At 57.1% G+C, this 14606-nt stretch overlaps 2 protein-coding genes across 2 annotated transcripts; both read right to left on the reverse strand.

The window, feature by feature from the left end:
• Positions 1–1110: 1110 nt before the first annotated feature.
• Positions 1111–10488, reverse strand: PLEKHH3 (pleckstrin homology domain containing, family H (with MyTH4 domain) member 3). Its single transcript, XM_006832681.1, has 13 exons — positions 9850–10488; positions 7937–7992; positions 7485–7564; positions 7196–7387; positions 6952–7109; positions 6717–6837; positions 4942–5248; positions 4194–4401; positions 3828–3964; positions 3086–3218; positions 2510–2968; positions 2022–2213; positions 1111–1494 (listed from the first exon to the last, which is right to left on the reverse strand). The coding sequence occupies exons 1-13, from the start codon at positions 10009–10011 to the stop codon at positions 1318–1320; spliced, it is 2382 nt and encodes a 793-aa protein (XP_006832744.1). The 5' UTR covers positions 10012–10488; the 3' UTR covers positions 1111–1317.
• A 1953-nt stretch (positions 10489–12441) lies between these two features.
• CCR10 (chemokine (C-C motif) receptor 10) lies at positions 12442–14553 on the reverse strand. The gene is made up of 2 exons (XM_006832682.1): positions 14530–14553; positions 12442–13659 (listed from the first exon to the last, which is right to left on the reverse strand). Exons 1-2 carry the CDS (start codon positions 14551–14553, stop codon positions 12601–12603), a joined length of 1083 nt encoding a protein of 360 aa, XP_006832745.1. The 3' UTR covers positions 12442–12600.
• Positions 14554–14606: the final 53 nt, after the last annotated feature.

The raw sequence follows: 14606 nt of genomic DNA on the forward strand, positions 1-14606 counted from the left end.
AGTTGTTAAGTGCTTGTTAACACAGTTAACATCTATAGCCCATGAAGAAAGGAACCCTGGTGGCACAGTTGTTAAGTGCTTGGCTGCTAACCTAATGGTTCAAATTCACCAAATAGCCCATGAAGAAAGGAACCCTGGTGGCACAATTGTTAAGTGCTTGGCTGCCAACCTAATGGTTCAAATTCACTCGCTGCTCTGCAGGAGAAAGATGCAGCTGTCTTTCGTGAAGATTACAGCTTTGGAAACCCTATGAGGCAGTGCTGCTCTGTCCTTAGGGTTACTTTGAGTTGAAATGATCTCAGCAACCACCGGTGTTGATCAGTCAATGAAAAAAGGGGAGGGTGAAAAGATCTTTCTGTTCCCTCCCAGGGTAAATTTTGCCTGCTCCGATTTTTTACAGGTGAATCTAAGTCATAGTGTGCGTGTTTCTGTTATCCTTCCTTGCCATGGGCCAGGCTATTTGACAAAAGTCAGCCCTACTCTCAAGTTTCCAGAGAGTTACTGAAGTCTTCTGTTTCCTCAGCACTAAAATCCTGCCCTGCAGGCATAAATGTTACCCCAGGCTCTTCAGAGGAAGGCTAGGTTCCCAGTGCCTACTATCTTCAGACCCCCAGAAACCCAGCCTAATTCAACCTAACCTGATAAGCAGGAACAGAAAGCAGAAATAGGGCTGAGCCCTTCCTGAGTTCTTGGAAGTATCACCTGACCCAAACCTCTTCCCTCCAATCCAGGCTCAAAGCAACAGGCACCCCAAGGTAGGACTTAATCAGGGCCCAGAAGGCTGAACATCAGAGTAGGAACTGGGCAGTGTCTATCATGATGACTCACTGCCTTCTAGCCTCAGGGATGCCAGGAAGCCACCCCTACACCACCCGATGGAGAAGGGAGGGTGAGTAATTAATTACCCGCTTGCTTCCAAAGCTGCTCTTTTGCCTGCCCCACCCACCACCCTACAACAGCAGAGCAGACAGGCCGGATAGGGGTTAAATCCAGAAGGTCAAGGAGGGTGGAGTCCTGTGGTGTCCAGGCTCTCTTCAGCTCCTGGAAAAGCCTGGAGCTCTGAGCTCTGGGGTTCCACCTTGCCCCACTGACAACACGCCCACTGGAAGCTTTTGTGTAAATAAGGATTTTTTTTTGCTTCTTTTCTACAAATAAATTAAGAAACAAACTAGAAAAGTGTCCACACTCATTGCAGCCCTTGGGTGTGGGGGTATGCCCTGTCCCTGCAGGGCCAAAAGGCTCCATGGTTTCCTCAAATCTCACAGCAGTCCAGGTCCAGGCTGGAGGCAGAAGGGAGGTCACAACCTCTTGGCAGGCTCAGTCCTGCAGCTGCCCCAAACAGCCAGACTGTCCCTGGGGCTCATCCAGGCCTGACTGCTGGCTGGGAAGGGAGATGTCTGGCAGATCTTGGCATGGAGGATAAGGGCTGCTGCAGGGCCTCTCAGGGGAGGGGTTAGCCAAGTAGGCATTCACCAGCTGCATGATCTCTTCCACCTAAGACAAGACAGAGGTCAGGGTGTAACAGGGGCCACTAGGTTCCCTTCTTTGTTTCATTCTCCACCAGGCTCTGAAGCTTCAGCCTCCTACCAGGGCCCTCCATGATCTGTCTAGCCTTTGCAATCTTCCTCTCCTCACCCCTCTCTTCCGCAGTATGTGGTAGTCACTCTGGCCTTCCTTCTATTCCTCTAACATGCCAAGTCTATTCCCATCTCAAGACCTTTGCATTTCTGCTCCCCTCCATGTGGAGTGGCTATTTAAGTGTTACCTCCTGACCATCCTACCTAATACTATGGCCCTTCCCAGTTACTTCTAATTTTCTTGTAGCGCTCTATCTTAAATCATCTTTGGTTACTTGTTTATTGTCTGACTCATCCACTTTAATGTAATCTCCTTGAGCTCCTTTTTGATCACTGCTGAATCTCCAGTGCCTAGAGCTGTATCTGGCCCATGCCAAGTGTTCAATATGTTTCCTGACATCCCTTCCCTTCTCCTCCTCCTCCCCACACCCCTCTCCCACTCACCTGGGGACTCTGCAGAAGGAGTTGGCTCTCTCCCACCCTCAGTGCCAGAGTATGGGGACCCATCAGCTGGCAGGCGGCCACATGGCCATAGCTGACACTGTGGATGGGCTCTGTCTCACCAGGTCGGGAGAGGGACATGGCCTTGGCTCCCAGGCCCAAGCATAGCTTCTGTGGAGTGCCTCCACCAGGTTCCTGCGACAAATGGGCAGAGTCAGGGGGGAAGGAAAGGCCACTAGTGTGTATTTGTTGTTTTGTTGGAGGTGTAGCTGTGAGCAGGGAGGCTCCTGGTTCCCTCTATGACCCCACAGTGCATATCTGCAGGAGTTTAAAGATTCCAGAGAGATGAAGGTCCAAGGTGGCTCCTGGGGTTTGAAATGGGTAGCTCTCTGCTGGGATAGGAAGTGTGATCCACAGTGGGGGCCTGTGGCTCTGGGGCAAAAGTATGGGGCTTGGGCCACCAGAGTCCCCTTCTCCCTTCTCCCCCTCACCGTGCTCAGCTCCAGAACGTCATACCGAGCAGCGCCGAACCCCGGACACTGCGCAGCCAGAGCCAGGTAGGTAGCCATGGCCTCAGCTCGGCCCATGCCCCGAAGCCGCTTCCAGCCACCCAGCACAGCAGCTGCGGTGCCGGCGCTGCCGCCTCCATCACGGGCCCCGCTTCCTGCTGTGCGGCCCGCCCCGCTGCGCCAAGCCCGCTCTGCCCGTCTCTTGGCCAGGCCGGGGCTCCAGAGTGCCCCGGCCAGCAGGGCGGCGGAGGGGAGTGGCCTGGGAGCGGTTCGGGCAGGGTCTTCCCGCGGCGGGGCTGGGGACGGCAGCAGGCGGTCCAGGCGCTGAAGGGGCGCCCTTGGGGAGAAGTCCGGGTGCAGGCTCTGCAGGCGCAGCGCCGCCAGGGCGCGCATAGTGTCGTCGGGAGGGGGCGGCCGGCCGCGCAGTAGCAGAGCGTGAGCCTGCGAGGGAGACACTGGACGTCAATGCTGGGGCGGTGACCGCGCTGTGGCCAAAACTTGGAATCTGAGAAATAGGTTCAAGTAAATGAGATACGTATGGATGAAGTAGAGCCTCACCTGCTCAAAGAGAAAAGGCAGTTCGTGACCGTCTGGGGACAGCCCCTCAGGGCGCAGAGGTCCGTGAAGACGCAGACACAGTTTCCAGCCAGAGTCTGGTGCGTCCTCCAGCTCGGCTTCCTCCGCGGCCAAACTGTAGGGGAGAAAAGGGTGCCTGCCATGAGACAGCAAGGATCCCCCAGGGCTCGGATCACTGTGGGAGAGAGAATCTGGGGTCCGCCAGATGTTTGGGTGGAGTCTGGGTGGACTGGAAAGGGAGGTGAGCTTGTAGCTACACTGCAAACCCCGCGGGCTGGCGTCAAATCTGTGACCTCAGCAAACACCACTGCGCGGGACATGTAATAAGCGCCTGATAAACGTGTGATTAGTAACATTTGCTTGAAGATGAGGCTTTCTGCCCCCGTAAAGATTTACAGCCTAGGACATACTATATAAGGCCGCCTCTATGACTTGGTAGCGTAGTGGTTACGAATGGAATCGGGCTGCGAACCTCAAGGTCAGCAGTTCAAAACTACAAGCTGTTCCGCGAGAGAAAGATGAGGCTTTCTGCTCCCGTAAAGATTTCCAGCCTCGGAAACCCTGTACAGGGTCACTATGAGTCGGAACCGACTCCACGGCATATAACAACAACAACAACAACGACTTGGCCATGGCACACGGCCAGTAACGTTTGCATACTGATGGACGGAATCTGAGAGGCAGAAGGAGCTAATTAACAGCAGGGCTGGGGCTGGACATTTACTTCTCAAACCTGGTGAGTACGTCGGCCACGAGAGTCCCCCCAGCCAGGGCTCGCTCCTGTGTCCCTCGCTGCTCATACAACGCGAATGCGTTGCGGCTCCGGGCCAAGCCCAGTCGCCCTACTAGCTCTTGCGCCACCTGGAGGGGAGCGGAGAGGAGATAGTTAGACCATACAGGGGTCTTACCAGGACTCCTGGAGGGGTTGATTCAACAGGACGGGTCTTCTAGGTCTTTAAATCCGGCCACGCCTATCACTCCTTAACCCAAATGAAGAATCTGAGACACAGGGCAACTCTAGGGCCCAGGCATCGGGAGAGCCAAGCATGGGAAGCTGTGAGGGAGGATTGGGGACTCTCTCCTTCCTCACCTCCCCAGCTGTGGTGTGGGAGTCAATGGCCACCGGGCAGGCGCCAGCTCCGGGACAGTGAACCGTGCACAGCAACTCCTGCAGCCGGCTCAGCGCGGAAATCTCCGCCAGCGACGGCACCAGCTCTCGGCCGCGCGTCCGGCCCAGCGCTCTCCGGATAAAGCGCGCATATTTGGCCAGCTCCGAATCCGGGAGCGCCTGCTCGGTCCTGGGGCAGAGGGGACCCGGGAATTAGTGCTCAGAGGGCTCCTCTTCTCCCCTTCCTTCTTACCTTATTGTATTATAGCGTTTTTTCATCACGTTAATTTCTTTCCCTCCCAATCTAAAGCAGCAACCGTTCCTTCTGTTTCCTTATTGCTCTGTATGGAGCCTAAGTTACCTGCCAACTCTTTCCCACGCCCCCTCCCATTTCCAGGCTGCGCTTTTAGGCTGAAATTCGAAATCCACCAGCATCTCACGCCCTAACCTAGAAGCCTTGTCCCAGGATTGCATCAGCCCCCCGGAAAAGGAGCTTTTTTTAATAATTCGTCTGTCCAGACGAATTCATCTGTGCCTTTTTGTCATTCCTCCGCCCACAAATGGCACTGTACATGGTAACCGCGGCCCTGGCTTTGGGCAAGTCCCTTCCCTTCTCTGAGCCTAGTTCTCCATTTGGGCGAGCCAAGCCTTTTGGAAAGGACTGTCACTCTCTTCCAGCCCTGCCTGTAGCTCTCTTGCCTTGGCCTTGTCCTAGCCCCTCCCCTCTCACCTCTCCAAGTGCCCCAAGAGGTGACCCCGGACAGCTCCTCCAGGTCGAAAAGTGCAGCTCATGCAAGTGAGGAGCTGCCAGTACCGCAGGGCCGAGGGGTCTTGGGTGGAAGGGGGGCCAGGAGGGCCGGTGGGGCCCGAGGTCTGCTTAGCCAGCTGTAGGAAGAGTTCATCCTGGAGTGCAGGCAAGTCTCTGCAAGTCTGGAGCACACCCTGCATCAGGGGCCCGGGGCGCCGTGCCCCCTCCAGTGCCTGTAGCGCCAAGAACAGCCGAACCGCCTCTTCCCGCAGGGGTGCATAGCCGGGACCTGTGGGAGGGTGGGGTTGGAGGGATGGTTTGGAGGGAGGGCACAGAGCTGGGCCCTAGGAGGAAGGTATGAATCTGGAGAAGGTCAGAGGGAGTGTAAGGGGACAGGGGATGGCAAGGAGAAGAGGGTACGAAGGACAGGCAGAGTGAAGGGAAAGCAATGGTCCCCACAAAATCAAACTCGCAACCCCTGCCTCCCAGGAATCCCCACTCCGAATCCCTCTAAGTTTGGACTTTGGATCCATATGCAGAAGGATAGACTTAGGGACAAAGTTCAAAACCTTTGATTCTATAACTGGATACTAAGAGCCATTAGGATGGACCAGAAAACACCCTGGACTAGAAGTCAGAAAAGCAGGGTTCTCCCACCAGTGTCCCTTAATCCTCTAGCAAGTCACTGTCCTCTTAGGGGGAAAACTTTAGCTGGATAAGGGCAGTTGTTCTTCCAGAACCTTCTCCCAGAGTGGAGGTTTTCTATCACTTGTAAAGGTAATGTTGTTGTTGTTAAGTGCCATCGAGTCGGGTACGACCCATAGCGACCCTGTACAGGGTTTCCGAGGGTGTAAATCTTTACGGGAGTAGAAAGCCTCATCTTTCTCCCGCAGAGCGGCTGGTAGTTTCGAACCGCTGACCTTAAGGTTCGCAGCCCGATTCGTAACCACTACGCTACCAGAGCTCCTTTGTAATATGTACAGGTAATATGCTGTAGGATAAGCACTGGACTGGTAACCGGAAGGTTGGCAGTTCAAACCCACCAGCCACTCTTGGAAACCCTATGCAGGGTCACTATGAGTTGGAACTGATGACTCTATGGCACACAACAACAATATGATATGCTATGAAGGAAGCGTAGTAGTACAATGGTTAAGCACTCAGCTGCTAACTAAAAGGTCACAGTGGTTTGAACCCACCAGCAGTTTTATGGGAGATAAGCACTGGGGATCTGCTACTGTAAAGATCACAGCATTGGAAACCCTATGGGGCAGTTCTACTCTATCCTCTATGGTCGCCATGAGTTGAATCCATTGGATGGCAACAATATGACAAAAAGAGTGTGATGACAGACCCAAAATGGAAGTGTACCAACTCCTGAAGGAACATCAGTGTCAGAATGAGACCCATAGAAAAGGTGAGCTAAACTCCCTTGTTTTTTCTGGCTTCCCTTTGCTTCAACCTGGCCAGCTCCCCATTTCACTTTTACCCTTTGAAGTGTTAGGGGATAAGAGTCCTGGTGTAGCGCTGTGTAATGCACTGGACTGCAAGGTCGGTTTGAATCTCAAGGTGGGCAGTTCAAACTCACCAGTCGCTCCTCAAAAACCCTATACAGGGTTGCTATGAGTCGGAACCGACTTGAAGGCACATAACAACAGATAGGTCCCAAGAGGATTCAGTTGGTAAGACATATTCAGATTCTTATCTCTGATGCCCCTCATGCCCCTCCAGTGGACTTGGGCCACAGGACCTCTCACCTGGGGCGTTCACTCCGTAGGGCAGGGGCAGGAGGGGGGCGTATAAGGCCCCACTCGTGTGTCTCAGAATAGGGTTTCGCCGATAAATGAGGGCCACAGCTTCAGGGTCCCCACAACTTTCCTAGAGGCAAAGGGAGAGGGTCACGTGATGGGGCAGGAGGCTCCCTAGGAACCCAGACAGCTTCTGGGTTTACCACCCTCTTCCTCATTTTCTCCGGAGTCCCCTCTCTCACACCTGAATATCTCTGAGCAGTAGCTGGGTGGGGGTTTCCAACGGGGCCTTGGCAGAAATCACTTCGCGAAGCGCCACTCCCCAGCGCTCCGCCTCAGCCTGTCGCGAAGAGCAGAGACGGACGCTATGCTTCCGGCCAGACACGGTCACTGACCACAGACCTAGGGGGAAAGAAAAGCCAGGAGTAATCAGAGCCTGATAAGGCCGCGGCTGCCCGGGGAAGTAGGCGAGTCCCCACAAGTCTCACCGGTCTCCTTGGGCTTGCGCTCCGGGCCGGTCACAGAGCACAGACTGGTGAGCACCAGGCTCCCGAGGCGCCGCGCCCCCTTCCCACTGCTGCTGAACTGGTCCAGGGAGTCCCGGGTGAGCACAAACCAGGCCCTGCGCGGGGGCAGCCAAGGCCGCGCCCCTCCTCCGCGGGGTTCGCGGTACAGCCAACCTGGGAGGTGGAGGGAAGGATCAGCAGGTGAAGACTTTATCTCCTGGAGAGCTGGGATTGGGCGCCTCTGGAGTGCAGTGTATGAGGGAATCTCCACCTTTTACGACGACATCCGGGTCATCCTCTGGCGGCCCCTTCTCCGGAATGAGGCTCCGCGTCTCATCTGAGCTCGGCAGCCTGGGTCACAGGGGAGAGTGTTGGGCAAGGCTGCCCGGCCCCCAACCCGCCTCGAGGGGGCGCTTCATTAAGGGCTCCCCAGACCAGAAATGCCTGATTCCTGCGCTAGGAATCCCTCTCCCTGGCTGTGGGAACCACCAGACTGTTCTGACCTCGCACCAGAAATAGCCTGGACAACCCCCTCCGCCTTCTCCCCGCGCCCCTGGCCGGACCGCCCCCTCCCGCCCCCCTCCACGGGGCCCTGGCCAAACCACAGCGTCCGGCAGAGGGCCTCTCCCTTATTGCACAACCGTGGGGGAGAAGATGGCGAGTAGGGGGGGTCCCGGGACGGGCTAGGGTCGAGAGAACGTGGGACATGGAGGTGGCGCTCACCTGTCGGGGACCGGCCCGGTCCTCACCGGCTGAGTCAGCGTCACGTCCAGTGGGCCCTAGGGAGACAGGCAGGAAGGACCTCCGGGTCAGAGCCCAACCTTTGAGATGTTCAAGATTTCTGACCCGGGACAGAGCTGCTCAAGGAATTGAGGAGTCAAGTAGCGGGGTGAGAGCTGGGACGGAGCCAGCTACAGCTACTGGGCTCGCCCCTCTGGCTGGTCCACCAGAGAAGCTAAAGCTCTCTGTTACCCTTTGAAGATGTAATCAGGGTGGGAGAGGGTAAAAAGAGCACTGGGCAGGGAGTCCGGAGACCTGGGTTCTAGTGCCACCTTAGCTACTACTTCGCTGAACCTTTCCACATCTGGGCCTCAGGTTCCCCATCTGTAAAATGGGAGACGTGGATGAAGTCCCTTCCTAGTCTGGCAGGCTTCAAGTCACACTTTCCTCTCCATTACGTTTCCTTCACTCTGTCTCGCTTGCCTTGGGAGGATTGGCTTGGTTGCAAAGGTGATAGACGGACCCAGTAAAGGGCTTTTCCCCCAGACACTCCTGAGCCTCAGTGGGGAGCTCCCTGCTAGGGGTCAGGATCGGTAAGCCAGCTGAGGAATGGCACACACACTACAGGTGAGGTGTAGTCTGGGATCTTGCCATCTCCCCACCGCCCTACATCGCTCTAGAACTTCACTCCTAGACTGCGGTCTGAGAGAGGCCGCAAACCGGTCCAGGAGCCGGGCCAGGGGGAACTGTGCCATCCTCTCCTTGAGCCGAGTCAGTTCAAGCCAGGAGGGGGAGGGGGGCCAGGGACACCTGTCCCCAAGCGCCAGGAAGGGGGTGGAGCACGAGGGGGAAAACTAATGGCGGGCTTGACAGAGTCGACCCTGCCCAGACTGGAAGTCTGGGCGCTTGGCTTCTGCCCCTCCTCCAATAGCGTATATAGCCACTCAATTTCTGGAAGATCTGAGCGGGGCTCTGAGCCACACCACCATGGGGGCAGGTGCTGACCACCTTCTCAGACCAACTCCCCTAATCGCAGTCCCCCACTTCCCTTCCCCCCCTCTATATTTATCCACCCTCCGCCTCCGCCAGGTGCTGGCGCTGGCCCTGGCGGCACAGCCCGCCCCACCCGGGCACCGAGCCACCAGGCCTGCCAGGGACCCCTGAGCGGGGGATGGGGAGCCTGGTCCAGGCCTTAGCACACGGGAGTCTGGCCACCTTCACGCAGGCGTATAGGGGAGGGGGCTCCCACACCAATCGTACCTCAGTTTCCCCTTGGGAGCCGAGTGTCCCTCACTATCCCTTAGGGATTTCCCAGGAACCTCACCAGGGAGGGCCGAAAGTTCTGTCCGTAGTGGTAGAATAATGACAGGGGCCCTCAAAGAACGGCGGCTCCTTCTTCGTGGGGTCCCCAGCCACAGACCCCAATCCCAATCCTAGGATATCTTCTTCCCCTCGCCCAGGTCCCCGCGGCGAAAACTCCCGCATCTGGCCCCAGAGCTTACGAACTGGGAGCGGATGGGACCCAAGCATCCGAGCCGCCCAGCCGGCCTCACCACATTCCTCGGCTCTGGCGGAGGCGGAAGGAGACGGGATGGGACGCGGGCCCGGCGGGGAAGGGAGAGGCAGGGCCAGGTCGGGCCACGCGTGACGCCTACTCTGCCTCAGGGCCCCCAGCAGGTGGACAGCGCCCAGCGTGCGGCGCGAGGCCCACAGGCACATCCTGAATCCGACTGTCCCTTTAGCTCCTGGGGGCTGCTGGCCCACCAGACAGGAACCTCTTTCCAGGTCCCCAGTGTACCCAGAGAACGGAGTTTGGCTGGAGTCTGGAGCGGGAGCAGGCGTGGAGGCCTGTTGTAGCCAGAGGAATTGAGACAAATCTCCAAGCCACCCCCCACCCCCTCACCCCAGGGACTTACCCTCCCTCCGCCCGCTGGATTCGAGGTCCGTAGCTCAAAGGTCTCCTCGTCCTCGTCCTCGTCCCCGTCTCCGCTAAGCTCGCCGTCCCCGTAGTCCCGGTGCAGAAGAGTGAAGCCTCGACGGCAGCAGAGAAGCCACCACAGTCCCCCAGGGAGAGGCATCCGGGCGACCGACTTGGGACCGGAGCGCTTGCAGCCGGGGCCAAGCAGCAGGGGGTCGAAGAAACTGGCGGGGCTCCGACTCGGGCGGGAGAAACCAGGGGCGGGAGGAAGGGAAGAGGGAGGCAGAGAGCAATAGGGAAGAGAGCAGTGTCCTGCACAGGGATGTAAGGGGACGCTAGATAGAGCCTGCGGGGGGCTTGGTATCTGGCCCCCGGAGGGGGAGGGGGAAGAGAGTCCAGGGCCGGGGTGGGGGCGAGGAGAGCGCAATGTCCGGAGCTGGGAAGTAGTGTCCGTTGTAGTGTCCAGCCCTGTGGGGGTCAGTGTCCGGTGCAGTGTCCGAGGTGGGCAGTTGTCCAAGCTCCGGGGAGGGTCGTGTCCGGTAGGGCATCCGGTGGCCGGGGCCCGGGTCGCGCGCTCTGCGCTCCCTGCAGCCCCGGGACTGGCGCGCTAGGGGCGCAAGCACAGCACCGGGACCCCGCCTCCCAGCTCCTTTTCCCCTGCGGGCCCCCCCTTTCCCTCTTCTTTTTCTCCTCCCTTCTTTACAGGGCAGGGTCCGTGTTTCGTCACAACGTCTCCTGCCCAATCCCTGTGCCTGGCGCCGGGCGGGGCCACCAATCAGACACCTGAGGCCGAGAGGGTTGCATCATGTGCTCCTGGCTTGATGACAGCGGGGAGGGGCGAAAGACTAGGGAGGGAGGGAGCAGTGAGATGTTAGTTACGCCCCAGTCAAGGAGGTCGGGAGCTGGGTGCTAGTGACGTCATTGAAGCCCCGCCTTCAGGCGTTTGTTTTAACTCTTGGCTCACCAACTAACAGATCAAAAACTCTCACGAGTTTTTGGAACGCGAAGGGCCTAGAAGCTGATGTTGAGGAAGACTCGGCTGCTGGCCTTTGAACCCCGTCTTGTTTCAAGGTCCCCAAAACGGAAGAGCCGTAATTATTAAAGGGTGTCCAGATTGCGCCTGAAACAGCTCCAGAGGTGGTCTCGGTCAGAGTTTGAGTTACCTCCTCTAGAATTGTAGAAACGGAAGCAGGACTACGGAAAGGTGCGGAACTAGGCCTGAATAAAACTGAATTTAGAGCATACAGCTCATGAATTCAGGTAGGGAGAATGCCTCGGGAGTCTAGAGATTCTGGGATCGCCAAATAGTGGTGGCAAAGGGCAAATCGCCAGCAGTTCTGTGTAGGAAGGGGTTAACCGAGGTGAGAGGCAGACGGGGCGGGGCTGGGGCGACTGCGGGAGCGCGCCTTGCTGACTTAGCGAAGATTGCCTAGGTCTGGGGTGGTGGGTTCCAGGTCGGCCCCCAGGAACTGGCGTGCGTGACCCTTTGAAGATTGGCGCCATCTCCTGATATTCCCTGGATCCTAACCCCTGGAGGCCGTAGCTCTCGGCCCTAGCTGCCGTAGCTCTGGGAAGAAAGGCTAATTCGGCAGGGCGGGACAGGACGAGGACATCAAGCCAGTGCCTCCCTTGAGACCTCTTCGCCACGCCCCGTCCCTCTCGCTCCGGGCTCCCTCACCCGTTTTTCAAGGCTGGAGTGGCCAGGGCTGCTTTGCTGACCGGATATTAAACTATGAGAGTTGTCCCATGTGAACATGATTCTGCCAGTGTGACTGTGTAAAACAAAGACCAGAAATCAATGCGATTGTTTTCAGAAGCCATCCTGGCAGTGTCCAGGCCCTAGATGAAGAATGACCTGCACTGAGTTTTCCTAGGCATGAAGACACCACTACCACAGACGCTCTTCTCTGTCTAGAGCCTAGGCCATTGGTGGCAGAAAAGTTCTTTCCGATGTCTAACCTCCCCTTTTCCGGCATTCTCAATATGCATTTCCTCTGACCCCGACCCCAGGGAATAGGGAGAACAGCAACCTCACACCCCCATTCTACACCACGCCGGTGAAGACGGTTGGAAATTTGCAAGTTACATTTCCCTCCTTGTGTTAGTTTTTTTCTATGAGGAACTCCAGAACTTTTTCCTTCCATCACAGAACCTCCGAAGAAATTGTAAAATGGCAGTCTAATCTTAACGTCCACCTTCTACCTCTACCCGCACCCCCCCACACAGGCACACACAGTTCCTGACAGCCTCAGCTTGAGCATTCCAGAGGCCAGGAACTAGGTACTTCCTAAGACAGTCTCACTGGATAGGTCGACTTGTTAAAAAGTTCTTCCTCACACTATTTCAAGAAAAACCCCCGTCCCTCCTCGCCTGGCAGCTTTGCCATCTCACCTCTGTTGGCAGAGTGGGTGAAGGTAGAGGGGTGTCAGTGCCTAGAACCTTAGCAGACTCAAGCAGTCTCCCACCCCTACCCGAATCTCAGCGCCTTTCACTCAAAACCTATCGGGAGGGATCACCCACCAGCTCTTCCTTGCTATAAATCACTTCCAAGTCGGTGCCTCAAAAATAGTAACAGTTGTTGACTTGCATCTCATTTTCATGTTATCAATTTAATGTGTCAAGGCACAGAAGCAATCCCTTTAGGTCCCTACCTCCTTCTCGGTGTTCTTTCACCTACTCCCTTTCCTACTATCCTCCCCGGTATAGTTTCCTCAGACCGCCCCCCTTTAGAATTGCATCTCTGGTTGTCCTAGAAGGAGAGGCTGTGGGTCTCAGTGGGAGCGGAGCAGGAAGACAGGCGGGGCCCGCGGGGGCAGCGGCCGCTGATCTGAGGCCCGGAGCTGCAATTCCCACCCCGGAGCAGCCTCCGGAGGTCCTGGCGGAAGCGCAGCCCTAGAAAAGCGTAGAGAATTGGGTTGAGGCCGCAGCGGGCGAGGGCCAAGCCGCCGGTCACCAGCAGAGCTAGGTCCTTGCGCTTGCTGGCTGGGCAGCTCCGTTCACGAGCAGCCAACAGATCGGCGGTATCCAGCAGCAGGGCGAGGCTGTAGGGCAGCTGCAGTACTACGAAGGCCGCCACTAGGGCCACCACGACGCGCAGCGCGCGCCTGCGCTCGGGCCCCCTGGCGGCCAGCAGCGTGCGTCCAAGGAGCGCGTAACAGGCCGCCATGACGCCCAGTGGCAGTGCGAAGCCCAGGACCACCTGCGCCACCGCGCTCGCCCCCTTCACCGTCTGCATGAGGCCCTCGGGGAAGATGAGGCGGCAGCGCCGCTGGCCTTCCCGCTGCCCATCCTGGCTGAAGAGGAGCGCGGGCAGCGCCAGGAGCAGTGACAGCAGCCATACGACAGCAGAGACCAAGTGTGCCCGGCCTGGCGCTGACAGCCGCGGCCTAGCCGGGAGGGCCCGTGCAATTGCCACGTAGCGGTCGGCGCTGATACAGGCTAGGAAGAGGAATCCGGCATGGAAGGAGGCCGAGTAGAGGCCGGAGATGGCACGGCAGGTGGCACTGCCCAGGCTCCAGCCCTGCAGAGCCCCAACTGCAGCAAAGGGCAGAGTCAATGCCAGCAGGAGGTCGGCTAGAGCCAGCTGGAGCAGGTGGGCTGAGGTGGGCGAGCGGGCTCCTCGGCGAGCCACCAGGTGTGTTGCCAGAACCAAGCCATTGCCAGCCAGACCTAGCGCAGCAACCGTCAAGGAGACACTGGGTTGGAAGGCCCTGCTGAAGGCCTGGACGTCTGCCTTGTAGCAGAGCTCCGGTAAGGGCTCAGACGAGTATGCCTCGTCATCGTCCCCAGAGTAGGGACCCCAGGAGACCTGGGGAGGTCAAGATGAAACATCCGATGAGACACTGTATCACACACACACCTCCCTCTCACATCTACCGCCCAGCTGTGAGCTCCTGTGAGCAGCTACAACAATATAGGGGCAAAGACACACACTCTTCTCAAAATTCTTCCCTCACACCCTACCCCCACCCCAGCACCTGGGCTTCCTGCCTCAACCTCCAACTTCCTGGGTGACCTTGAGCAAGGGACTTGCTGCTCATTTTGGACCTCAGCTTCCATATTAATATGTTAAGTCGAGATTAGAAGTCTTAGCCATCCCACTTGGCAGGATTTGCTTTGAGGTTTGTTTGAAATAAAGAAGATATTGGATGTGAAGTATCTTTGCTTTCTATAGTCCAAAGGGCTTGTATTATTAATATATCTTGAAGCTTCGGTTCCTTCTGCAGCGCCCTCTCCTGGACGGATGGCTACATGCAGGCTTTGCCTCAAACCTGACACTAGACTCCAGGCTTGATTTGTAGAGGGTTTTTGTTTGTGTCCTTACCCTTCCCCCCTCTCCCCACTCCATCCCCGTACCTTCAATATAGCTGCACTTAAGTACTCAAGCCAAGGTGTCTTCAAGGGTTTGGACTCAGAGCGTCTGGGCTCAGTTGGGGCCCTGAGCTCTAGGTTCAACCTGTCCTTCCCCCTCAGCCAGTCCTACCCTTTCCAGCCTCAGTTTCACACCACCAGCTGGGCCCCTCACCCCCTACCTGATATGGCTTCCCACATTCTGAATAGGGAGCTAGGATAGCAGAGACCTGTGATTCTCTGAACCCCTGTAACCAGGTGGGGGATCATATCACCTTACCCTCCCTCTCTATAACTGCCTCCCCCCAATCCCTGCCACGACTCCCACCTGCTCTGCCGGCTCAGTTCCCATCTCTTGAATCACGGGTTTCTGAGGTGTAGCCACAGTGGGGAGAAGTTAAATTA

This window comes from Chrysochloris asiatica, unplaced genomic scaffold, assembly GCF_000296735.1.
Source record: "Chrysochloris asiatica unplaced genomic scaffold, ChrAsi1.0 scaffold00007, whole genome shotgun sequence".
NCBI lineage: Eukaryota > Metazoa > Chordata > Mammalia > Afrosoricida > Chrysochloridae > Chrysochloris > Chrysochloris asiatica.

Bases quoted from the DNA above. Each gene is read 5' to 3' on its own strand.
- PLEKHH3 (XM_006832681.1), bottom strand. From the start codon at position 10,011: ATGCCTCTCCCTGGGGGACTGTGGTGGCTTCTCTGCTGCCGTCGAGGC. The intron at 5,249-6,716 runs GTGAGAGGTCCT...ACCCTCCCACAG, and splicing joins CTACGGAGTGAACGCCCCAG to GTCCCGGCTATGCACCCCTG. The intron at 2,969-3,085 runs GTGAGGCTCTAC...TCTCCCTCGCAG, and splicing joins TGCCTTTTCTCTTTGAGCAG to GCTCACGCTCTGCTACTGCG.
- CCR10 (XM_006832682.1), bottom strand. From the start codon at position 14,553: ATGGGAACTGAGCCGGCAGAGCAG. The intron at 13,660-14,529 runs GTGGGAGTCGTG...TGACCTCCCCAG, and splicing joins GAACTGAGCCGGCAGAGCAG to GTCTCCTGGGGTCCCTACTC.